This window comes from Podarcis gaigeae (genome assembly GCF_964106915.1).
Source record: "Podarcis gaigeae genome assembly, chromosome: 1".
NCBI lineage: Eukaryota > Metazoa > Chordata > Lepidosauria > Squamata > Lacertidae > Podarcis > Podarcis gaigeae.
In genome coordinates this window covers 83899586-83925975 of record NC_139678.1, presented here as the reverse complement: position 1 = coordinate 83925975, position 26390 = coordinate 83899586, and the positions used below count along the sequence as shown (strand labels likewise).

Sequence of the window (26390 nt, the reverse complement as noted above, 5' to 3'; positions counted from 1 at the left end):
AAAACCCTGTCCATAAATTAGAGCTACTGGCAAGCAGTGAGGTGGCAGAGTTTGCTGATGATGGTTGAGACAACAACAAAAAGGATTGTGAGGAACTCCAGAAGGACTTTGTCAGGTGAATGGGCAAATGGCAAATGCTTCTCAATGTAAGCAAACGTAAGGCAATACATAATACGTATCTCCTTGGCAGGGGCGTATGAAATGGGCAGAGGGGGCGGGCTGTCCCGGGTGCCACTCTCGGGGTGTATGTGACAAGATGACCCCTGCCTCCCCCCAGCTGTAGAGTGGCCGAGGGTGGGTGCAGTCAGTATGGGTGCCGCTCTCACGGCGTCCGTATGGGCTGCCTCTCGCATGGTGACTGTACGGGATCCGTACGGGATGCCATCCATAAGGGATGCTGCACATGCACAGTCCGTATGGGATGCCACTCGCACGGCAGCCTGTAGAGACAGCGCGAGAGAGTGGCAGCCCGTACGGACTACGCATGTACGGCATCCCGTACAGAGTGTGCACAAATGGCGGCCCATGCGTGCGCATTCCGTATGGGATGCCACACGTGAGCACTCTGTACGGACATTGCATGTGCACTATTGGGTGGTTCGCCCCGCCCTTTGGCGTCCCACCCCAGGTACCAGAGTGGATTCCTCCGTCACTGCTCCATGGGAGCTAATATGACCAGATGACGATCAGAAGTGAGTACTTATCCAGACTCCCCTCCTCCTGCTAGCTGGGGGTGGGGGTGCAAGGTGTTTCTGCGTGTGCAAAGAATAGACTGAAATTTGAGAATGAGAGAGAGAAATACAGAGAGACAGGGAGAGGTGGGTGGGTGTGGGCACTGCAAACAACATTGGGTGTTGGTTATCTCCCCGGAGATTTTGTGTGGGAACAGTGTGCTTTCACAGTCCGTTGGGAGTGTTTAAACTATTTGCATTCACCTAGGGTCTACCTGTTTATTCAAAGTAACTTCTATTTGAAATACTACCTGTTCCATGTACAGGACCAGCTAAACAGGCAGAACTGAGGAGCCTCAGTGCATGGTTGAGACCATGGGTAGGCAAACTAAGACCAGGGGCTGGATCCGGCCCAATTACCTTCTAAATCCAGCCTGCGGATGGTCCAGGAATCAGCATGTTTTTGCATGAGAAGAATGTGTCCTTTTATTTAAAATGCATATTTGGGTTATTTGTGAGGCATAGAAATTCGTTCATTATTATGAAATATAGTCTGGCCCCCCACAAGGTCTGAGGGACAGTGGACCGGCCCCCTGCTGAAAAGGTTTGCTGACCCCTGGTTGAGACAGTGGATGGCACTAGCCTGGGGAAGCCTGGCTTAGAGTAAGGTGGACTCCCCATCCCAGCTTTAGGAGTGTAGTCTAAGAGTGATAACCAAAGTAGGATGAAAAATGAGTAGAAACCCCACCTTAATGGACAATGGCCACTAAGTCACCAGAAAGTTGACCCTAGAATCCTTGATGGCAACTTCCATCCACCACAGAGAGAAATTCCAGACCCTTGAGGTGGAATCTGCATGCTGTCCTACAATTGAGTGCACAAAGCAAGCCCCACTCCACAAATCAGGATGTGTAGTAGGACTGTGCCTTATTATACACCTTCCTGTGTAGAACTACCGAGTGGGCAGCCTAAGTCAGCCCAGGGCCTGAAGGTACTTCACTGAGAAGATGCCTCCTGCAATTAAAAGGCTCCTCACACGGGGGAGCAGCATACAGATCTAGGACTTACTCAGTAGGAGGGACCTTTGGTGAGGCACAGCCAGATTACTTCATATGGGGCAGTGCACATCTAACGTAGCTAGCCCAAAACAACTTACAGGCACTTGAATGTTCTCAGTTGAAATAGTATTTCACAATCCATGCTCGATCTGGGAAATATCACTGTTTGCTAGAATTCTATATGCATTTAGCCCAGGGGAGAGGGTGAAAACATGGCATCTTGAGAGCATCTTGGTCACTGCTGCTGGTCAGTGTCCTTCTGATGTGAAACTTCTGGTGGCTCCCTCCTCGCCCAAGTATCGGTTGGCCTTCACTACTAGGCCCTGCCCTGTGGAATTTCCTACCAGTGGAGGTTCCCTGCCTTCTTTCAGATGTCTTCTGAAAACAACACCGTTTAGATAGCCTTCACAATATTGTTTTTCCTTGAAAATGGAATCTACAGAAGTTTGTTGCTGTCTTAAGCTAAGCTTTATAGATACATATAGACTGATCTTACCGTGTTTCAAGCGTAAGCGCCTTGTTATATTTTATGAAAGAGCAGATTATACATTTTCAAACAAATAAATAAATAAGTAGGCATGTAAAATTAACATGGCTGCACTTTCCAATGTTTCGGTTACTAAGTCAAGTAAGCATGCTAAATCAGATCCCGCTTTATTTATGTCATTGCAATATGGTATGGAATGCTCTCAATTTTTAAAAAAATGTTCAAAATGTCCCCCCCCCCCATCATTGCATCATTGCATTGTAGCATCTCTCATCAGAGTGGCAGAGCATTTCAAGCTGGTGTTCAGGCAAGGGATTATCCTTACTCAACAGACAAAGCTCTAACCTGATGCTCACTGACATGAACGTGACCTCCCCAAGGTTGCACAAGGAATTTGTGACAGTTGGGAAGAGCAGCTGAGTCAGTCCACTCTGAGAACACCTGACTCCCTACTTACACCAGTTCGGAGTTTACATAGCCACATCATCCCTTGAAATTATGCATGTGACTAGGGACAATGAAAGTTCTCCTTTCATCACCAAGCGTGGTGACAGTAGATAGACGGTGGGGCTAGAGATTCCCAAGTTCAGATCCCCAGTCTACCACAAATCTCACTGGTTGACCTTGGGCCAGCAGCTCTTTCTCAGTCTAGCCTACATCATAGGGCTGTTATAAGGATATGTTGTATGTGTGAAGGAGTGTGTGAAATTCTGTACGTTGCTCTGAGATCCTTGGAGAAAGCACAGGCCATAAGAACATAAGAAGAGCGCTTCTGGGTCAGGCTAATGGCCCATCTAGTCCAACGTCCTCTTGTCACAGTGGCCGGCCAGACGCTTATGGGAAGCCCACAAGCAGGACTTGAGTGCAGCAGCACTCTCCCTTCCTGAACTTTTCTGCAACTAGTATAAATGTAACAAAATAAATAAAACACACCTGTATTTCCAGAGTTTTCAAAGTAACATCCCCCACCCTGGGCACCTGGCTATTGGCTTACTTGGCAGTTGCAGGTGACCATTTTAATTTCCCACAATGCCCTGGGGCAATGCTATATTTTGGGGTGGGTGGGGAATTTAAATGGCTGTCCACTGCCGCCACTGCCAGGTGATCCCATGGCTGGGGTGGGGAGCTCTGACTAAGAAGGGGCCCCACCATGGTGCACTTTGCTGAAGGCTTCTATAAATCTGTAGTTGGGCCTGTGTGTTGCGACCCTTCCCCTGGAGAGGGAAAAAAGCACACCACCTCCCAGAACTCCAGTGGGGTGAAAAGGCTCTCTTTTTCAATCTCTTCAACTAAGACCACAGTGGCAGTTTTCATTCGGTATTCCATAGAGTTATGGGATTCCTAAGAAGTCAGGATGGACAACTTAGAAGAAGCATAAGCTGAACTAGAGGCAGTATTCTAGGTAAAGGTTTTTGCTTCTTATCAGCTTATACAAATACAGTGTTGCCCCGCAAGACGAACGCCTCGCAAGACGGAAAACTCGCTAGACGAAAGAGTTTTCCCTTTTGGAGGTGCTTCGCAAAACGAATTTCCTATGGGCTTGCTTTGCAAGACGAAAATGTCTTGCGAGTTCCTGCAGGTTTTTTTCCCCTCCCCCCCTTTTTCTAAGCCGCTTATCCGCTAAGCCGATAAGGCGCTAAAAGTTGCTCACAGCCGCTAATAGCGCTAATCCGCTAATCCGTCAATGGGCTTGCTTCGCAAGACGAAAAAACCACTAGACGAAGAGACTCGCAGAACGGATTCTTTTCGTCTTGCAAGGCACCACTGTAGTGAAGTAGAACTCCAGACAACCAGATGATTATTCTCTCCCTTCCGCCAAAAAATAATAGTAAAATTTAAAAAATGGTTTAAGATGTTGTGAGCTGTATTATTACAAGGCATTTGTAAACATGCAGAAAGTTCTGCACATGTCAATCCATGATCCGCTTCACTGTTCAAAGGACAGCCTCATTCCTTGTATGTAACCTGAAACCTGTTTGTCTCACAGCTGAAATGGGTCCCTCAACAAGCAACAGTGTTGGATCCCACAAGTTGGGATCCTAATTATCTATTTCTCCTTTGGCAGCACAATGCCATGACATCGCCACTGAGAATGGAGAGGAGCGGATAGAGATCACAGCAAGGTGCAGAAAGTCCTTGTAAGGCAAAGAGCTACAGACTGAAATCAAACAGATCCCTGCTCAATTAAACCACAACTTGCTGTATTTCTACACAACACAGAGACACCTTGTGGTTGATTTATATATTCCCATTTTAGTAAATTGCATATGTCCCTGGCTGGCAATTAGTAAGTTTTGTCACTGTTGTTTTTGCTGCAACAGACCAACACGGCTTTTACCCCTCTGGAATTTGTCACTCAGTGTAAAATAATGAGCCAAGTTTCGCTGTCTACATTCATTCCATGCACCGTGCTCTGCCAACCATTCCTGCTCATGCCACTAAACAAGTCAGCTGATTTTGAGCTAGTTCCCGATTGGCCTCTCCCCCTATAACTGCCGCACCCGTTTCCAGTTATCCCTGCTGGAACCTGCATTTGTGCTTTGCTTTTGGCCTTATGCTCCTAGGCCCCAGCAGTTGTATTGTTGCACCCCACCCTGCAAGTGATGTGAGATTTCAGGGGTTCAGTTTCCTTGGAATGGGGAACAGTGGAGACTGTGGTGTCTCAATGATATATAGTATGGTTTATTTACACATATATACAACCTCAACCTAAGATGGAGGGGCTCATAGCATTAAAACCCCAAAAGGTCTTGCTCAGTGCTTTTTTCAATAAAAATAGGTGCTGGAACCCACCATGAAGTTGTTACAGTAAGTTGCCAGGTGACTCTGAGCAGCCCTCAACAGATGTTGGTTTGACAACAGCTGCATTCAGGGCCCACAGAGGTGCTAAAAACTATGACAAGCTGTCCCCCAGCTGGTTTGGGGGTTGTCCCTGGTTCTGGTGCAGACCAAATAAATGTGCCCCTGCCTCCCTCGTTTTCTTAAGATTCAGGGGGATGACTAGGGCAACTCGGAAGGACCCTCGCGCAAACCCATGTGTGTGCAATGGTAGAGGCCTGGCTGGAACGCTTACAGCCTGCCACCGCTACATGGGAGACAGACTGAAGACCAAGAAATACAAATTGGCCCCACCCCATAGCTTGACCATAGCTAGGAGTTAGGAGGACTTATATATCTTTTTAAAAAGTGCAGACTTGCACAAGCTGGCCAGCTTCCGTTTTGACTTGAAATGTAAAAAATACATCAATGTTGTAACCTTTCCTCCTAATCGCCTGCGACTGGATCACATCTGTGGCTCACTCAGTACATTCATCTACTCTCAGGCCCATGCCTTGTCATAGGGAGAGACTTCCAAACCGCGTGCAATTTGCAGGGTGGACTTAATCCTGTTTGAGCACTAATGCTGGGGGGAGCTGAACAGGTGCAGGTGTCAGGCCAAGTTGAGGAGGGGATTAGCTGGGAAGACATCCCTGCAGGTGCTCTGCTGTCTCTCTCCACATAATCTGACAAGGGACTAAACTAGTTACCACTAGCAAGGACGATAACATTTATCTGGGGTGCGGGTGGAGTGATGGAATTGCCCAGGCCATGGCAAGTTTCTCCTCTGTGGTGTTATTATTCAGGCATGTGTGTGCTACTGCTCACAGGAGGAACTAAAAGAATTTTTGCCATGCTGTTGGGGGCTACATCTTTTTAAAAACAAAATGAGATACTCTATTAAAGCTGCATTCTGGATGCGAGCTAGCCTTGATAAAACTTGACGCTGTTTTCCAGAACCTCCCCTCCCCACTAGTTCTTATGCCTGCTGCCTGAGTGGGGAAATCCTTGTGTGCAGTGATGTGTATCTTATTAGAATGAGAAACTAAGGATTGGGGGAAACATAGTGTGTCTTATTTTACTTATAACACTGCCACCTTCCTCCTCTTCTCTTGACTGGCAACAGGGGCCACCTGGCTGCATGAGTCTGAATGACACGTGTGTGTGTGTGTGTGTGTGTGTGTGTGTGTGTGTGTGTGTGTGTATGCATTTGCACACCAGGACTTTTCTCTGATAGTAACACCATTTGCTCACTCAGTTCCTGAGAATGCAGTTGATGATTGTCCCAAACCATTTCCATAGCTGGCATTCCTGGCTCTTGTTTCCAGCAGTCCTGGTTTTCCCAGCTGCTGTTTTCCATTGACTTTTAACACCCTCTTGTCACATAGTGGCTTTGCAATCATGTTGAGGTCTGAACTGATGAGGTGCCGTTCTCTCACCTGGCATAGATTTATCCTTAGCTATATGGTGAGTGCCAGTTTCCACACGTCCAGGAGAAAGGTAGAGAGCCCCCCCTCAATGAAATCCACATTACCCTAACCCTAACCCCTACCCCTTTTAGCCAAATAATACCCACCTCCTAAATCTGTAGGTAAAACGTCTGCCGCCAAGGGTAGGAAGGATGGAATCTCCCTCCATGCACTGCCACACATCAGGGCTTAAGGAGCAGGGCTCCTGAATGAGGAAGTGTTGAGTCTTTCTTTTTAAAAACTGAGCAGAGGCTTCAAGGCATCATGTGCTACAGATGATCACATGCACAATGAAACCAGGGCAGTGACAGAGGCTTGGATTTTGTTTCCTCTGCAGAGGCCTAGCTCTGTTCAGAACCTCTTCAGATCCACGTTCAGAATCATGTATCTACATAGAAGGAAGACTTCCTTCCTACAACGTCTGGCTCCAGCCTTCCCTCTGTTCTGCTGGTAGGACGAGGCATGAAGTGAAAGGTCTTCCCTCGTGTATCCGGCTTCTTTCTTGTCTTCATTTTCTTCTGGCCTGGTGCTTCAGAGGCCTTCTCCAGCTTCTTCTTCTCATTGGGGGATGGAGGAGGAGGATCAACCGTGATCTGGGGGATGGTAAATGTATGGGTGCGGCTTCCAGGATCCTCCTCGTCATTCCGCGCGTACTCCAGCTGCTGTGCATCAAAGATGGCCTTTGAGCCAGACAGCCGAAGTTCTGGGCTGTACTGGAAGTCAGGCCGAGATGTGCGCAGCTTCTTCAGTTGGGCTCTGCATTCACGTTCCAGATCACGGTCTGAGATGGGCACGTCATGTACCTGCCAGATACAAGGAAAGCTTTTAGGATCTGAGGCCCCAAACCTGTAACTTGGGGTTTGGGGCCTGCTGCCTAAGGAAAGGGGATTCCCAAGAAGGCAATCTGGAATGGCTGTCATAATGTTAGGAATCTATCAACAGTTAGAAAGTTTGGGAGCATGGCAAACACATTCACAAGCACATGTAGCATGTTCATCTTGCAGCCAGGCTTGGCCATGGCTCCCTGCCATAGGATCACAGAGTTGGAAGGGGACTCAAAAGGTGTAAGCACATAAGCTACAGGGCAATCGTCCCATGTACTATGCAGTTGAGGGGTGCCTAGATGAAAGTTTAACTGTAGCTGGACAATTTTCTTAATCACCTCTTGCTCCTAGGCAGGACCTGCAGTCATTAACAGGTGAACACACTTCTTCATGTCTTCCAGCTCTACAATTCAATGATTCTATGTCATGAAAAGCTTTGCCTGCTTATTTTTGCACATCAGGATTCTGTGAAAGGCATAAGAGCAGGTTTTTTGGCAATCCTAACACACACAGAGGGAGCCTGCTGTATCTGATGCAGACAGAAACAAGAAAGGGAGCTGCAGGTAATTTAAATGTAGGGCAGGGATAAGGTATCTGGGGCTCTCCTGTTGTTGCTGGACAACAGCTCTCATCACCCCTGGCCACTGGCCATGCTGGCAGGGCGGGGGCATTAATGGGAGTTGGAGTCTAATAACATCTGAGGGGCCACAGGTCCCCGACCCCAGGTGCAGGATGATCTCCTGTTGCTGCTGATGGCAATTCAGTAGACTGGGTAAAAGTCCCAGGAAAAGGAGTTCCAGTGGTTTCTACCTCAGCCATGAATGTGTCTTCTTGCAGGAGGTGAGCTGGGATACTGCGCAGCTTCTCCAGGGTCTCCACCACCCCTGCGCAGTCACGTAGTTTCTCTGAGGAGCCCAGGGCCAAGCGGATCAACAGCATCCCCACACGAAACAGCACCTTGATCCCTGCAGAAGAAAAATCGGGGCAGAGATTAGGGCACTCAGATATGGTAAGAAACTCCCTTATACTAGGACCAGGCTACTTGCTCAGAAATGTCTCTTCTTCTTGGCAGAGTCTTGGCCAGAGAACACCTTCTACATCACCGGCTACCTGACCTTTTCAGCTAGAGGTGGGACCTTTGGTGTAACACATAGCTTAGAGGTAGACAATCCGCCTTGTACACAGAGGGTCCCAAGTTCAATCCCTGGCATCTCCAGGTAGAGCACAGAGAGACATCTGTGTGAAACGCTGAAGGGCCATTGCCAGCCATTGCAGGCAAAACTGAGCTAGATGGATGAATGACCTGACTCAGTAAAAGGCAGGTTCCTATGTTTCTATGCTCCAAAACAAACATTCCCCACCTAGGCCTCTGCCAACTCTAACCACTCCATTGAGACCTTGTGATGTTTCGTCCACAGATTTTCTCTTCCTCCACCCTTTGAATAGGCCCATAGTTCCTTAAGTCCATGACAGCCACTCACCCTCACTGAGAAAGGCATCCCACACCCTCAGCACTGTGGGAAAGGGCAGGCTGCGGGTAAAGAGGCACAGAAACCACTCTGGCATGTAGAGCAGAGGGCCCACGCCATGCTTCTGCAAGTGCTTAAGCGCCTTGGGGCACACCCGGCGCAGAAGGGCAACAAACACTTCGCTGTCCAGCAACAGCGCTTCCTGCAGGAGAAGGGAGAGAAAATGTCGTGGCTAAATATATGGTTGGTCACATGTTCTCAGATACTGTCCCGAAGGACTTCATCCCGTCATAACCCACAAACTCCACCTTTCGCATCTTTCAAAATGAATGGCTCTTTCTAATTTGCCAGAAACTGTTTCCGGAGCCTATGTTGCTCATTTTATCTGGCAGAACTCTTGCACTTCAGCAGCTGTGGGACAGGCCAAAAAGCAACTGCTGAAGGTTCCCTCACAGTCATCACTGTTGAAAGCTGCAGCTCTTGAATCCCTGTCTTTTATTCAGCTATTCAAACGTGCAAACGCCATATCTTCAAAATGGTGGTGACCCTACTAGTACTTGAGATTGAGGCCATACAAATCAGACCTTTCTTTCCTCCCACCAAGTCAGCCCACATCCACAATAATCCTAGATCAATCTGCCCCAACCTGGTGTCTTTCAGATGTTGCTGGATGCCTCACAAGTGGCCATGTTGGGTGGCGCTGATAGGAGTTGTAGTCCAACAGCACCTCCACCCTCCCCCAAATTATCTGACAACAGCTCTCAGAAGATAAGTTTAGGGTTTTCTACACAGCTCTGCCCTCAGTGGGAAATGTCCCTGACTCAGCGTCACAAGTGCCCACTTCCTGTTGCCCCAGGGAGGACTCTCCTCCTTCCCCCAGTCTATTACCATCTTGGGGCTGTAGTAGCCAGGCAGGTAGCAGTCGCAGATCTGCACCAGGCACCAGAAGGCTTGCTGGAAAGGACAAGTAGGCTGAATTAGTGAAACATTCAGGCAAATGGGAACTGCGGCGGGGGGGGGGGGGGTTGAAGGCAGGAGGGAAGGGAAAGGAGTGTGATGGGAAGAATGAGAGAAATGATGCTAATAAAGAAGAGGAAGGAATCATGATACCAATAGGAACAAAGGGCATCCCCTCCAAGTGCCATGGAAAATCCCAGACATCCCATTCTTTTTGTGCAATATCTTGGTGGCCATTTTGGGTGTTGTGATCTTGTATGCTCTCACGCTGCACGCACACACACACCCCGTGCTTTTTTGGGGTGAGAGCATGCCCTAGAAGACACACAAGCTTGGTTTTGGGTCAGAAAAAGTCAGACAGTATGTGTAACTAGGCATGAGACTCACCTCTGCAGGCATGTGCATGAGCAGCAGAGCACCCAGCGGTCCCTGGGCCTGACAGTAACCCTCCTGGGGCCGATACACCGTGTAGGCTTTCAGTAGTTGCAGGAGTCCTTGCTGCCTGTAAAGGAACAGAGGCTTAGAGAGAAGACCGGAATTCATAGACACAGCCTTACATTAAGTTACACCCATCCAGTCAATCCAGACAGAAAAAGCAAACCTGCTCCACTTTCCTGTTGTCCTACATTAGACCACAGGCCAGATTCAATGAACTGGTCCTGTTAGTGGAAGCCCATGCAAGGACTTCCAGCAGCACAGCAGGGCTTTCTCACCTCCACTCTCCCCAAATCTGCTCTGGAGGGTTGGGGGAACCCCTAGAGCAGATTCAGGAGATACACAGGGTAGGAGAGGGGGGAATCACTTGCACTGATGAGACACATTACTCAGCCTTCCTTTGGATACAGCCCTATGTGTACAAACTGCTTTAGACATTTGAATATTAAATAGCTTATAAATACTGCCTATAAATAAATGAATAAACAGAGTCAGCTGCCTTGGAGTTGGGCATCCTAAAGAATGTCATTTAGAAACAAGCAACCCTCAATTGCCAGCTCTCGTGCTTGTGGAGGAGAGGGGGGAAGGAGGAAAATGAAAAAACGAATGCAGCGTTAAGCATCTCTTCCAAGTGGTCAGTGAAATAGTACAACCCATAGCTTGACCTCATTTGATGTATACACCAACAGCTTTTGAAGATACCCTGTTCATCCACCCCATCAATCTTCCCTTCCTTCCTGCTCTATTTCCTCCTTGTTTTTCATGGTTTTTAAAAGTGGTTCCCCCCACTCCTCTCCTTCTGCCACAGCTATTATTCTTTTGTCCCTCTGCCCACCTATTACAAGATGTGATGTCCTTTTCTCCCCAAACACCTTTGTTTTCTAATCTCTTCCATCCCAATCCTTGCTAGATCATTCCAATTTGTTTGAAAAACTAAAGCCTAAAATAATTATGAAAAGGAAATAAGTGTATGCATATATAGCTGATGTTCTGTGTGCAGAATCTGGATTACTGATTTGTTTATTATAGTCCCAGGGCATGCACACTGTCTCTTTGGCCACGTTCTGGCCGTGGTCTGGCAATGCAGGAAGAGTGTTTCAGATCACTGGTCTTCAAAGGGAGCTGGGTGAGAACTCACTACTGAAATCCAGCCTGAACTGAGGTGGGTCAGAACAGCAGAACTGCCACCAGGGAAATATATACCGTATTTTTTGCTCTATAAGACTCACTTTTTCCCTCCTAAAAAGTAAGGGGAAATGTGTGTGCGTCTTTTGGAGCGAATGCAGGCTGCGCAGCTATCCCAGAAGCCAGAACAGCAAGAGGGATCGCTGCTTTTGCTGCGCAGCGATCCCTCTTGCTGTTCTGGTTTCTGGGATTCAGAATATATTTTTTCTTGTTTTCCTTCTCCAAAAACTAGGTGCGTCTCGTGGTCTCGTGCGTCTTATAGAGCGAAAAATACGGTAGTAAAAACACAAGAAGAAATGGGTTCCCAAATGCATGTCTGGGTTAAAGGTGGGTCCCAGGTCTGAAAAAACTATTTTGGATGACTCCTTAGATTCCTCCACAACAGCTGGGTCCTTCTGTTGTCACAACAGTCAGACTAGACAATCACTGGGCTAGATGGGGCAAAGAATCTGACTTGGGCTAAAGCAGTTTTCTATGCCAGCAGCATCAGAGAAAAATAAGAACCCAGTCTTAGTACATTAGATAGTACTAAAATGATAATGATGAAACAAGGTAGCTAAAATGACAAGAGGAAACAAAATGATGTAAGAGGAAACAAAAAACAAAGAGGAAACAAAAAAAAGTAAAAATAAGTTTGAACTAGTATGGGTTGAACTATGTCAGCTGCATGTAGGAATAACGGCTCTTTGGCTCCCCCTAGAGGAAATGAAACGAAAAGAAAAGCAGGGCTTCCTTGGGTTGGTTACTATAGCGTCACACGGTCCCCTTGTTCCAAGCGGAAATCACAACCTGTACTTCATAGAAAGCTTCAGTCTGTTTCAGAAGACAATGAAACAGGGCTTCCCATATGCAACCTTCCCCCTGCCTCTGATCACATGCCAGTATATCCAAAAGGAAACAAGTTCATGTTACCTGTGAGGAGGAGAGGGAGAGAGAGAGAGGGTGCTATGCTAGCACAGATAGCAGTGCAGTACAGATTAGATACTCTGCGGCTGAAATCCTATTTGGACTCAGTGAGGCTTGCTTCTGCGTAGACATGTATAGGATTGCACTGTTAGTCTGACAGGGAATCTGTGGCCGTCCATATGTTGTTTGACTTTCAAAACTCACCAGCCCTAGCCAGCATGGCTTGGGTCAAGGGTCATATAGTGGGAGTTGTCGCCCAACAACATCTGGAGGCCACCAGCTTCCCTGCCCCGCAGCTACAGGGTGATAGATTGTGTGCAAGTATTTAACTGTGGCTGAAATAATAATGCTCTAATAATTTTGATATTTGTTTTGTTTGTGTTCTGTCTTCAAGGTTTCTGGGAGATTCAAATTGCACTGGATGTGCTCTCGAGTGCAACCCACCTTCCCTGGATGCCTACAGGTAAATAAATATCCATTACGAACATCAGGACTGCCTTGCTGCTAATTCATGTTCCTCTCCTCCAGCCTTCTGTCTCTGCCGCAGGTCTGCCAGACCCCCCTGAAAACTCACAAGCAGGGCATCAGCGTGGTGACGATTCCCTCTTGTGTGTCTCCATTAATATTAATGGCGTAAGAGTGTGTCTTTTGCAGCCACGTTTAGAAAGGCAATACAGATACAATTTGCTGCTTTGTCTCTGGAGGGAACTTAGGCAACTTGGCTGCTGTTGGCAAGGCCTTCCAGGTTGTGATCTTATGGACAGAGTCCTCATTCACAAGACTGTGTGTGTAAAGTGTGCTCCAGCCAGCAGTGGATGAAGCTGCTTGGGAGCCTGGGGCGGGTCGAGCTGCCCAAAGGGGTGGGGCGGACCATGGGGCCTCTGGGGTCTGCCTGCCTCCTCCCACTCTGCTGCCCTACAGCTGGGGGGAGGCAGCAAGTGGACCGTTTGGGAAGTGCGGGGCCTGCACGTGCCCAAGCCACCGCGTCTTTCCCAGGTGAGATGCATGACTTGGGCGCACTGCAGGCTCCGCGGTGAGTGCTGCCCGGCATTTTGTCACCCCCAGTGGTGACACCCAGGGCGGACCGCACCCACCGCACCCCCCTTCCTCTGCCCCTGCCTCCAGCCACAGGTTTGCTTTCCTTTGTGAGGCTCTCCTGTGCTAGAACATATGCTAGAACTTCAGGCTTGGAAATTTGCGCATTTCACTTCCCTGCTATCAAAGCCAGAGAAATGAAACTGTAATAGGAACATAGTAAGCTGCTGTGCCTCACGTCAGGCTGCTTGCCCATCTAGGCCAGGATTGTCCACTTTGACAGGCAGTTCTCCTGGTTCTCAAGCAAATATCTTTTCTATCACCTGCTACCTAATGCTTTTTAACTGGAGATGCCAAGGGTTGAACCAGAGACCTGCTGCATACTCTGCCGCTGAGCTATGGCTCCTTTCTCAAACAGGGAGATTGTGGACAGTGTTCAACAAAATAGTTGCATGTGCACACAAGGATGTCCACTAAGTACAAAGGGATTCCTCCTTCCCCTGCCCCCTGCCACCTCCAGATCTGCTCTGAAGGGTTGGAGGAAGCCCTAGAACAGATTTAGGGAGTGCACAGAGGAACCAAAGGGGTAAGAATGTCCCATTGCACAAGGAGAAATTCACTTGAGTGTTACGTTGAATACAATCCCATGTCTGCACCTAGGCAACTGGAGAATGGTAGAGTACACCCGTTTCAAGAATTCTGTTTAAATATAAAAGGAAAAGGAACACCAAAACTGTGGGAATGAGTGTCAGAAGCCCATTTACTAGTATTTGTCCAGCTTTGTTTTCATTTAAAGTTTGGATGTGTCCTTCCCTGTTCAAGTTCTACAGCAAGATTCCATGAAACCTCCACATTAAATGAAGAAGCACAGCCAGCCTAGCCTTCTTTCAACTTTCATATGGCTTACAGAAGAAGCATGTTTACATTTTATTTTAAAAGTGTTTCTTACGCTGCATTCAGGAAGCTTGACTTGCTGAAAGACCCTCCATTCAACTCCACACCTTTTAAACCCTATGGTAGTCTATTCAGAAATTAATCTGCCTCTCCTGTTCACATTATTAGCCCTTCACTTACCCAGGCCCTTCAGGGGACAGAAACATCTCATGGAAAGGGAACTGGCGATGAATGTCCTTTCTGATTGTCTCCACCCATTGAGGATCACCAGGTATCTCCTGCAGCTCCTACAACAACAAACTACTTTCAGAATGACCTGGATAGAAGGGTTACTAGATTCAGGAGAGATCACACACACACACACACACACACACACACACACACACACACACAGAGAGAGAGACAGACAGACAGAGAAATTAAAAAAGAGGGATTTTTTTTCTGTGCTTTTTCTCTTTTTCTTTTTTTATGTTAAATGTTTGTATTTTTGTCTTTTGTAACTTTGTATTTTTGTGTTTGTGTATTTTTCTTATGTTCTTTTCCTATTTGTTGTTCTGGAATTTCTTTATTGTTAAAACTTAATAAAATATTATTTAAAAAAAACAGAGAGAGAGAGAGAGATACACAGATGCTGAAGACACAGACTATTCCTGAAGGAAGTATATATTGTTCCAACTTTTTTAGCAGCAAACAGACCTAGATAACTTTTGTTGTTGTTTCAATCTACATTTCACCAAAATTGCTGGGCTTTTCATCTGCTGCTGCTTTAGTTTTGTAATTGGGTTGTTTTGGATGTATTTAAACATCGTTTCATATTGTTTTTCCATAGATTGTTTGTGAGCTGCCTTGAGAAAGCTTTGCCCTGAAAGTCAGTATATGAGTTGATTAAATAAGTGGAAACATGCAAAGGAATAAACAATGGCAAGGTCACGGTTTCCTTCCAGCCAGAATGAAGAACAGCAACTTTAACAGCCCAATCCTATGCATGTTGACTTAAGTCCCATTATCTTAAAGGAGACTTACTTCAAGGTAATTGTTTGTAGCATCATACTGCACTGCACAACATTCCTTACTTGCTATGAGAACTGCTCTACCTATAACTATGTCTGGGCAGCCACCAGATGATAATGTAAAATATCCAAATCAGCAATCTCAGCCAGTAAGAAGAAGGTGATGGGTTGCCCAACGAACCATGAAATGACATGAGGGTTTACAGGAATAGGACATGGAAGAAGAGAATGAGGAGGTGAATAATGGCAGAAACTGCAGCAAGCAGAGACCTACAGGAATGTCAGAGTGCAAGTACAGCTGTACGAGATGTGACCTCACCTGGTACTTTCCGGGGTTCCTCATCATTTTGGCTTGTCCTCCACACAGCAGAGGCCAACAGCGGACACGTAAGGATGAAGGGATCCCCTTCCGGCATAGCAGCTTTACCTGAGCCAACAGACCTCATCAGCAAAACAGTGATCCTGTACAATGCTCCATCATAAGGTGGACCCAAATGCAGGCCCATCATAGAGCCAGTCAAGGCTGGGGCCAGAGATAGCTGGCAGGTGTCCATCTTGTTTCCCATGCCTTTTAACATCCACACAAAACCCCTGAATGAGGGTCAAGTGCAGATTTAGGGCAAGGTGTCATCGGTATGTGGTTGATGATGATTCCCAGCTCTGTTTCTCCTTTACATTTCATTTTGTTGAGGCTGCATAAATGCTAGATTGGCGTCTGGGACCAGTAATGGACTGGAATCATTTATTTTGAGAGTATATATTGTCATTTCATACAACATATAACATAGTAGTGTACAACAATATATACAATAAAATATAAACCACAATGAAATCAGTAAAAAAAAATGCATATGTTAGGAGATCAATAAACTAAAACTCAGTCTCCTTGACAAGATGGAGGTACTGTGGATATGTGGTTTATCAATCAGAGGTGATATTCAATCTGGTCTGAATGGGGTTGCACGCTTTCCCTAAACAGAAATGGTTAACCTATGGTCCTCCAGATGTTGCTAGACTACAACTTCCACCAAGCTGAACCATGGTTCTGCCATGATCTCTTCTCACTGTGCTAGTATTTGGAGGAAGATCAAGGAGGGTGGATTTAAAAATGCTGGTGAATACCCTTGCTAAGGGAGGAGCATGTCTCCAAAAACGTGGAGCAAATTCTCATTGTGTAGGCAGAATATGGGCTGTTGTTCTTTGTCTATGAGTCAGTGAGAGAAACTCCTTGTGAACGTTATTTTCTGATCCTAATGGGACTCATCAAATGCTCCATTTAAAGAGGATAGCAGTATCAACAATAAAGCAAATTATCTCCAATTTCCTCTTACCTTTCTGTAACGCCGGGCCATGGTTTTCTCCCAATGACTTGTCATCTCCAGCCACTTGGTCTCACGGTGCCGGATGAGCTCAACTGTGGGCTGCCCTAGGCTATATGTGGGAGAAACAAGAACAAGGCTGAGGACATCTTCCTCTTCCCTCACTTATTGGCCACTTTCTTTTTTAACACATCCATCATGTCTCTTTAGATGCACCTAGCCAATCTTACAATGTTTAATTTATTGAGGGCTGCTTAAAAATTTTTTAGTGCACTTTAAAACTATTTGCAATTAATCTAGAGGCTACTATGTATTAGGCAACAAAAGAATCAAATAATACTAATGTAAAAATGAGGCAAGTTGTCATTCCTTCAGATCCACCTCAGAACCACTTTCCTTTGAGGTGCAAATGCAAAAATGGCTGCTACTACTACAGGGAGCTACTTCAGAAAAAGCACACTCATTGCCACCCACAGAGAAAGGCCTCAGGATGTTGATGATCTTGGGTTCTGGGCAGCTTCCTATGGATTTAGCGGTCCTGAGTGATATAAGACCTTAAAAGTAAAAAAACAGCACTTTTAATTGGGCCTGGAAACAAATCAGCAGCTAACATAGTAATGTCAGAACCAATGCTCAGGGCCATCTTAAGCATATCCAGCGCCGTGGTGCAAAGATCCTTTTGGCGCCCCCCCCCCCAGCAACAAGGGAGGGGGCGGTGGAAAATGTCCTCTACCTCCCCCACTGCCCTGATCCCCGGCATGGTGGCAGCGATCAAGCAGGAAAACATGCTGGCGGACATGCTCTCCGGTGTTGGGGCACCAGAGAAGGCAGCCCAGGAAGGCTGCACACCGCCTTTCACCAGGAAGCAGGAGGACAACGACCGGAAGCAGGGCCATCTTTAGCAGATGCAGAGGCTTGGGAGGGAAGCCGTGCACAGCTTCCATCCTAAGCCTCTGTGGGGATTGCTCTCCTCCTGTGGAGGCTTGGGGAGGAAGCCGCACGCATGCCAGCCATATAGTTGGTGGGGCGCAAATGGTGGGCATGCAGGGAAAGGGGGAGGCTGCCAGCAAAGCTGCACAGCTCCCCCACTTGTTTGGGCGCCTCTGGGACAACGAACCACTAAGACCAATGGGAAAGACGGCTCTACCAGTGCTATATATTCAGTGCTTCTTGTCCCAGTTATGGATCTAGCCACCATGCTCTGCTCTGTTTGTGATTTCCAAACATTCAAAGGCAGCCCCATGCACTTCAGGTCTGTGGGATCCAGTTTGGGTTTTTCTCTTAGAACCCCGAGGCCCATCAGCTGGAACTCGGTGCCAAATAGTGACTCAGGCAGGCAGGCATATGCTAAGAATTAAAAAGCAGGATGTTTCTGAGCACATGCTCAGCATAGGAACTTGTGAGCAGTAGTAGAACCAACTTCACATATCCCTTTGCACAAAAAGCTGTTCCCATTTCCTTCCCCTGCTTTTCTTTTTCAGCAGCCTAATCAGAAAGGAGAAAGCTTTTCTGTTGTTGACAGCTGTTGCTGATCTACTGCAGATTAGCCAGAGATCTACCAGTTGATCCCAATCTACTTTCTGCCCTCTCGGTTTAAGTTCTAACTGTAATTAGTAAGCAAATACAGAGGAGCCCTAAACAAATGGTGAATAAATCTTAAAATGTGTTTGGGGGGTTGGCTACTTGGTTTCTCCCCCACCCCTCTAGAGAAATATTCAGTTTTGTAGATCCAGAAACACAGCATGGCTCCTTACATTCCTGTTTTTATGTGTCATGTTCCTTGAGTGACAGAGAAATGCACTGAAAATTGTGGAATGAAAAACGGGAAGAAATGTTAGCATCCTGCAAAGCAAATCAGGATGAAGCATCACTGTCATTGTAACTAAACAAATCAGAAATAATGTTAAATAAAGGCTGGATATTATCTAACTTCCGCATAAGCTTTGTGCAGGCAAATCAGGATGAATGTTCAATAAATATAGATGGTCAGGAGCAGCCTTTTCATAAATTTGACTTTCATGCTCTCTATCCCAGGAAGAAGATTGTACATTGGCCAGGAAGAAGGGAAAAACTTTTTAACTTTAACAGGTAAGTCTCAGCATCTCACTAAACTCCAGTTTTCTATGATCCTTGGGGGAAGTTATGAAAGCTAAAGTTGTATTAAGTTGCATTGAAACTGATGCAGATTTACAGTGTAGGTGTCAAACTGATGTAGATTTGCAGGGCTTCTGAATCTTCTGTGCAGTACGCCTTGCACGCAGGCAAGTTGAAGAAACCTTGTCACTAACCACTGTAACCACCCCTGTTGCCATGGCGCTCAAGTTGTCATGGACACAGTGAGAGGATGTGGCCACTCATGATTGCTATAACAGGAAGTGTTAGTTCATAGGTAGGCAGAGACATTTTCCTATGGAGGCTTCTTCTTCTACCTTACAGTAAATCTTAACATTCAGTCCATTGCTCATTCCAGCTCAGTCTTTATAGCCCTGTTACAAGTTGGATTTCAAGCCAGCTAGAGAATCTATCTAGTATTAATATGCATACATGAGTAATATCGCAGAGAGCTCGACTTTGCATTGCATTGTTTCATTTATTTATTTATCACACTTGTATACCACATAATCATTTACGTATCTAAGTGGTGTACCTAAAAGCAAACCACAGAAAATGGGACAAACATTAAAGGATGAGCTATGTAGAAGTAAGGGAGGGAGGTGGGCAATCTGTTTCCACCAAGACTTAATCTCCCCACTCTCTACTAGCTACCTAAATTCTAGACTGCAAGCAACAATGATTGGGTCAATTTCTCTTGAGTTCCATTATGCAAAAAGTCAATCTGGATTGCTTTTTAATTTCCCCTGCACCACTTTCTGTCTTTTCCAATACATAAAACCACATTGCTAAGCAGTTTTAACCCTGCACTGAAAATATTCCTGGAGTATTGAAGCTTGACAAATGAAGCCTATGGACTGCATCCCCTCTACATCTTAGAAGTCCTTGTTTCAAATTATACCATCCCAATCAACAGCATCTATCAACCTTACCTACTGCAGCCATTTCTCCATTGCAAATAACTAATAAAATAAAGATAGGGTTTTGATGGTGATTTAAGGAAGGCAACTGACCAGGCGGAAAACAACAACACATGGGCTTGTTTCTATATGACTGCAAACAAATTATATACCGTATTTAAAGCACATTTGAAGCACATTCTTTCCCTCAAAGAATTCTGGGCACTATAGTTTACCGTTCACAGAATTAGAATTTCCAGGACCACTTAGCTATTTACAGTGCCCAGAATTCTTTAGTTTCCCAACCATCCCCTGGGGTTTTCCTGTTAAGCATTAGGCCTATGAAGAATTCAACCTTGAATAAGTTAACTATTGAATAAGACCTTATCAATTTCAACACAAGAAGGGAGTTTTTGCAAGAAATGAGATTTCAGATTGCCTCAAGATTGCCATTAGAGTACACATGAAGCAGGTACATCTCCAGTCTGTCACAGTTTGTATAGCTTCACCAAGGAAGGTCAAAATAACACAGAGAATGCTGAATAAAGTTTGGGGAAAAATTATTTGGGGTGATACAGGGTCATATAATACTTTGAATACGTTGGGCTATGACCAATGTCTGCAGCAGAGAGCCAGGAGGATCGTATGTGATTATATAACAAGAAAAAATCATAAAGAAATAACTAGATAATGAGATGAATTGATGAGACCAATTGTACAATTGGCCAATACGTTATTCATGTAAATATGCTGAATTGTAGAAGTGTTAACAGGTATCAAATTTTGAATCTGTGATAATTATCTGTTTCCCCAGGCAAGGCGATAGCCACTGTTCTGCTCCAGTAAATGAGATATACATATGGAAACAGGCCTCCATGTTCCCAGTTAGCAAAGATGCAGATGAGAAGAGCATGTTCTGTCACAATGGTTAGGGAAGCCCCACTGATCTGACTGGGTGCATTTTTGCTAGTTCTATGGATTGTTTGAGCTGAGCCAAGATTTCTGTCCTCCTACATCAGGGACAGGAAGCTTATGGCCCTCCAGATGTTGCTGGAATCCAACCCTAACCATTGACACTCATGGTTGGGCTAGTAGGACTGGAGTCAACAGCATCTGGAGAGCCACATGTTCCTACGTAATAAACCTGGGACCACACTATAGGTTTATTGTGTCTTTAATATTTTGTTGGGAGCCACCCAGAGTGGCTGGAGCAACCCAGTCAGATGGGTGGCTTATTATTATTGTTGTTGCTGTTGTAATTATTATTGTCATCGTCATCTATTATGTGTTGTGAATTTCTTTCTGTAGAAAAGGGAAGACTAGGAATGGAAAGATGAAGGAAGATTTAGAACTAAGTACCAGGGATCTTGACCCCTTTTCATCTTCTCCATAAATAAAACCCATTCCTAGTATCCCAAACAGCCACAATTCACTTAAATTAAATATGAGAGTGGATCACATTCCCTGATCCATTCTTCTTCTTCTTCTTTTTCATTTCACAGTTATCAATATGTGTTTTAGAGCTACCTAAACAAAACTGGAAGCAATAATTATATGTTTCTTCTCCTTGGTTTTAAATCACATTTCTTGCTAATGAAATTAAGGATTATTATTCTGGGATCTGTGGACCCAGATGAGAAAGAGTATCCTTCAGAAGGATGATGCTCATCACATTCCAGAAACCTGTACCTGCCTTTACAAACTGGACCAGCAAGCAAGGATCTAGAAATGATAATTCTGGGGCATAATGTGTCCCACCATCTTGAAAACTGCTACCATGCAGAGGTATTCAATGTCATCTTCCAAAAAGTGCTGCTTCACCCTCTCCCAAAGCTTCCTCCCCCTTTTCCCATTGGTCTTTGCAACAGAAGGCCTGCCTTACCCATTCTGGAGGTTACTGCCCCCGATGAAGCCATAGCGATCAGCTTGGCGATATGGAGGCATCCCATTCAGCTCGGAGTCGGAGCCCAGAGAGCTGGCATCATCGTTCAGGGATAAATCAAAGGCATCTGGCAATTCAGCCGCAGCTTGGCTCACATCAGGGAGCTCTTTGGAAAGAGTGAGGTCCGACATCCTTCTGTCCGAGAACAGCACCCTTATCTCAGGCTAGTTGCTACTGCACCCTTGACTTCACATCTGAATAGTGAGAAACACAGAGCTGCGTCTATGATTGGGCCCCTTCTCAGTACTCCTGTGACTCTAGTTCCCCACAAAGCTCTGTAAGCTATTTCCTCCCACAACCATTTCCTGATGTAACTGACAGCACCCAGAGCTTTGCAAAATGAACAGGGCAAAGGGGGCGGGGAGAGAGAGAAATGTGGGGATCTGGAAATATGTGGGAAGCTAAACACTAGACAGCTTCCTACAGGGAGACTTGGAAGGTAGCCAACACCCCCAAAGAATGGCCTTACCTTCTTTCACCTGCTCCCCATGTACAAACATAGCCTTACTCCAAGTCAGGCTGTTGGCCGTGTTACTTAGTACACTCTAAACTGACTGGCAACTGAGTTCAATGCGTTCTCAGCCTGGGTTTTCCCAATCCTAGGTTTGGCACTGCAGTCACTATACCACTATGTTGAAAAATGTGTGGTTAAAGTGAACACCTATATATGCAGTGGTGGCTGATGCTCATTGAGACTGGTAGGGCAGAAGGCTGGGAGCCCAACAGTAGGTGGAGCCAGAGTCAATGTCGGGTGGAGCTAATTGAATCTAGTTTTGCTCCCATATTCATTCCTGCTGAGTTCTATAAGAGCAACACTGATGATAAAGAAGAGGAAGCTGACAGATATTCCTACCCTCCCTGGGCTGGGTGTAAGGAGGCAGGTAGGCTGAGGACACAGGTGGCTGAGGTTGCACCCAACAGGACCACCTTCCACTGAATTTAAGACAAAACCACTGGTTGGTATACAAAATGGACCCAGTGGGGCACGTGAAAGAATCCAGCTGGTCTGGATCATTTAGAGATCAGTCAGAAACAAGTGTGTGCTACTCCTGCCTTAGCTGCAACCACTCAGCCAAACGAATGAGGCTGCAATCTCTGGGGAAGGCTGTGTTTACAGACATAGTTCCCAGTGGTGTGCGTGTGGCGTCATGATTTGGAAAGTCACTGGCTTGAGTCACTGACTGCATAAACAACCACCCAGCACAACATTATTGGCTAGAAGATGCTGAAAACAATAGCTTCAAGTTCTCTGACCAAGCCTCCCTCACCCCACCCGCTTTGGTTAAGAGGGTTAAGAGTTCTTCTTCCATACCAGGGCTAGTCAATGTGGTGCCCTCCAGATATTGTTAGACTACAACTGCCATCAGCCTGTCAACATAGCCAGTGGTCAAGAATGAAGGGAGTTGGGAGTCCAGCATCTGGAAACCACAGTTACTGCCCTGTTTAGTGCTGCAGCAGCATAGGCACTGCTCTCTAGGAGCCATGATTTCCCTGTAATACTTACTGAATCTGGGGTTTACGGTATATATTTCAACTGGACTTGGAAAAGCCCTCCTATGCCAGCTTCACACATTTCCAAATGGAAGGCAGTTACCTACAGTGGTACCTCGGGTTACATACGCTTCAGGTTACAGACTTCGCTAACCCAGAAATAGTGCTTCAGGTTAAGAACTTTGCTTCAGGATGATAACAGAAATCGTGCTCTGGCGGCGCGGCAGCAGCAGGAGGCCCCATTAGCTAAAGTGGTGCTTCAGGTTAAGAACAGTTCCAGGTTAAGTATGGGCCTCCAGAGCGAATTAAGTACTTAACCCGGGGTACCACTGTATAGGCACATGTAGATCAAAGGATCACAAATTTGGGTGTGTTTTTTCATGCAGCATACATCATAGCTCCTCAATCTAGTGAATAGATAATGAAAAAGGTATAAATGTCACATGTGCACATAAACGGCTAAACAAATAAATGCCTTCCATGTGCTTATTTTGTAATCTGTGAAGCTGCAGCCTAGCCTATACCCAAGGAAAGCTATTAAGAAGTATAGACTCAGGTTTGCCCTCCTCTCTTGGCATATGGCTCCAGCTGCTTTCCGTTCCTCAGAATTGGGGAAACTACAACCTGGAAGTGGAACGGAAATTTCCACTCTAGCAGATTCTCAGAAAAAGCAGCTGGAGAGAGGCCAAATGCAAATTTCTACTTTAGTGGGTTTATATCCGACTACAGTGGTGCACCACATCAATGTTGGGTCTCTTGACTCCAATCCTCAGAAAACAGGGACACTATTCTATATCAGTAGAATGTCCCTATTTTCTGAGGAATGTTGGAGGCTTAATCTTCCTATCTGTAAAATGGGTGGGGTGGGGTGGGAGATGGGGACTGACCTCACCGCTTAGTCGTGGAAGTGAGCACGTTAAAGCGTCGCTCATGTTTTCTTTTACAGTATACGTATTCTCTTGGAAATAAGTACTTTGGGCAAGCTCAGCGTTCCGGGCACTTGGGACGCCGTTTCCTCAGTCGCCTTAGAGAAGGCTCTGGGGCTGCAAGCGAGAAAGGCCGCCGCCTCCCTCTTTGTGGGGAGAGGCCACGGCCCGCGCAGTCGCAGCTCGCCGGCTCCGGGGCTCGCGCTGATCCCTCCAGCCTGTAGGTGGTGGTGGCGGCGAGGGCGGCCGCCGGGGCCTGTGCGCTCGCGTCTGCCCTTCCTGCTCGCTGCTTCTTTCGGCGGAGGCTCCTCGGCGAAGAGGTAGAAGAAGAGCCGAGCCGGCGCTGCCCCTTGCTCTTCGCCTGCGCTGGGACCACCGAGTCGGGCCGGCGGGAGGGGGCGCGGAAAGAGAGAGCGGCGGAGGGACAGAGAGCGGAGCCCAGGCAGCGCAGCTTCCTCTCTCCAAGCGGGCCGCCATGTCGGACGGCGAGAAGCTCAATTTGGATTCCATCATCGGGCGCCTCCTGGAAGGTGAGCCGCGGGGGCCGGGCGGGCAGCTGGGCTGGGGGGGGGGGACCCTTGCCATTGGCTGCGGCCCCGCCGCCCCGCGAGGAGAATTGCGCGCGGGGCTGGACTGGGCTGCTGGAGATCCCCGATCGCCCTCCTGCTCCCCTCCCCGCGCTGGAATGCGCGGCGGAGGCGCCCCCGCTCACGCTGTTGCTTCAGCCTCCGCCGCGAACGCGCGTGGCGGCGAGAAATCCGTGCAGACCCCTGCACTAGCTTTGCACCCACGCACGCAACAGCCACTTTTGCGGGGGAGGGGGAAGATGGCTGGTGTGAGTGTGTGAGCTGAACCATTCTCCTTTGTCTTTTTTTTTGGGGGGGGGAGGTTTCCATTAGGTATATCACCAGGGTAAGTTTTGCGTGGATTCAGTGCTCCTCACGCTTCCTCCCCCCCCAGTCCACTCCTGTGAAATTCGCAACTCAAGCTGCCCCTCCCCCCCATAAAGTGAGGCTCAGGCGTGAACTTCCGTGGAGGAAGCGGCGCTGTTAACGCGCCGCCGGGAGGGTTGGGTTACTAGAACTAAATGCAGTAAGACAGCCGTGATCTCGCGTGGGCGCCCTCGGACTCAGCTCGGAGCTTCCCCGCTCGGCGAAATCGTTGCTGCCCTCTTTTTGCCGGGTGCGGCTTCCTCTTCACGGCTTCCCGCTAGGCGAGGCCTGGATAAGGACGGCGGATTTCTGAATCCGAAGCGGGCAACTAGCAGGATGGAGGCTTGGCGAGGGGAATTGGGGGCGGTGGCGCCTCCAGAAGGGCGTGTCGACGCCCGTGGGATTTCCTTGCGCCCGCGTGTCGGGCGGGGGAGCGCCCCTCGCGACGTAATGCTAACAGTGACGGCGATGGAACCCTATTGAGCGATTGGGCAAGCATGGCGAGCGTGGGAACCGAGCCGCCCCGATGCTCCGCAGGCGCCGGCGAGGGGGGAGGGAGGCGCTGTTCCTCTTTACGGGGAAATAGCGTTGCTTTTCGGCTCGGCTTTGTGGGCGGGGTGGAACGCAGGTGTCGGCCCACCTCCGCCGGGGCGACGGTCAGGACCTGGGAGCGGAGCCCGGCGGGGCGGGGCGGATTCCTGGCCTCTGTAGCCTTGGATCCACGACCAGAGGCCCCCGAAAGGGGCTTGTCCCTAGCAAACCTCTCCACTTCTTCGCGGGTGGATCTGGCCAAGAATCTAGACGGGGCATTGCGCTGGCAAAACTCCCCAGGAAGAAACTAACGGCCCCAAGCCTCAGCATGTTTACTTGAGAGTAGGGCGCACTGAGTTCAGCAGTTGGGAAAGACTGGGGTTGTAACCAGTTCAGGGAAGGTGCTGTGTTTTTCCTGGCCAGCTAGATGCACACCTGTGCTGGTGCGATGAGATTTCAGTTTGGCTGGGACTATCCTGAACCACTCCCTTGTAAGGTAGGACGCTTCTGTTCCTATTGCCCAACTAGAGGATAGAAGCTGAAAGAAAGCAGCAGTGCACACAAGAACAGACAAACAGAGTTAAGCTTGTTTGGGTTTGCCCATCAGGCCTTCACCTGGCATACTAGTATTAGTCAGCATTGGTTACTCATAGGAACATAAACTGCCTTGTATTGAGTTGGACCATCAGTTCATCTAGCTCTCAGATTGTCTCCACCAACTGGAAGCAGCTCTTTTAGGTTCCCTGGAGATGCCAGGAGTTGAACATGGGATCTTTTGCAATCAAAGCTGATGCTCTGCTTGCGATGTGGGTTTAATGAGAAAATAAAATAAAAAATATTGCACACACACTGTGCATATTAGGAAAAAAATGCATCAGGACATTTTTAGAGGCCTTTAAGCAGCATGTTTATTTAGTTGCATTTAGTAAACAGAAGTATTTAAAAACAAAAACCTCCCAAGTTTGTCTAATATTTGGGATCCAATCCTTGTTACTGGTGGCCTTAAGAAAGTACCTTTGTA

The 26390-nt window shown here is 47.2% G+C and overlaps 2 protein-coding genes across 2 annotated transcripts in view; one reads left to right on the top strand and one right to left on the bottom strand.

Moving 5' to 3' along the window:
- Nucleotides 1-4451: 4451 nt before the first annotated feature.
- TBC1D10C (TBC1 domain family member 10C) lies at nt 4452-24263 on the bottom strand. The gene is made up of 10 exons (XM_083728383.1): nt 23868-24263; nt 21430-21683; nt 16549-16648; nt 15537-15644; nt 14388-14494; nt 10140-10254; nt 9684-9749; nt 8808-8997; nt 8137-8291; nt 4452-7305 (listed from the first exon to the last, which is right to left on the bottom strand). Exons 2-10 carry the CDS (start codon nt 21618-21620, stop codon nt 6883-6885), a joined length of 1455 nt encoding a protein of 484 aa, XP_083584509.1. The 5' UTR covers nt 21621-21683; nt 23868-24263; the 3' UTR covers nt 4452-6882.
- Nucleotides 24122-26390, top strand: part of PPP1CA (protein phosphatase 1 catalytic subunit alpha) — an 8125-nt gene continuing 5856 nt past the window's right edge. Inside the window, exon 1 of the mRNA XM_083728631.1 lies at nt 24122-24436. Within this exon, the coding sequence (XP_083584757.1) occupies nt 24382-24436 (55 nt within the window). The 5' untranslated portion in view covers nt 24122-24381. The remainder of the gene's footprint in view (nt 24437-26390) is intronic.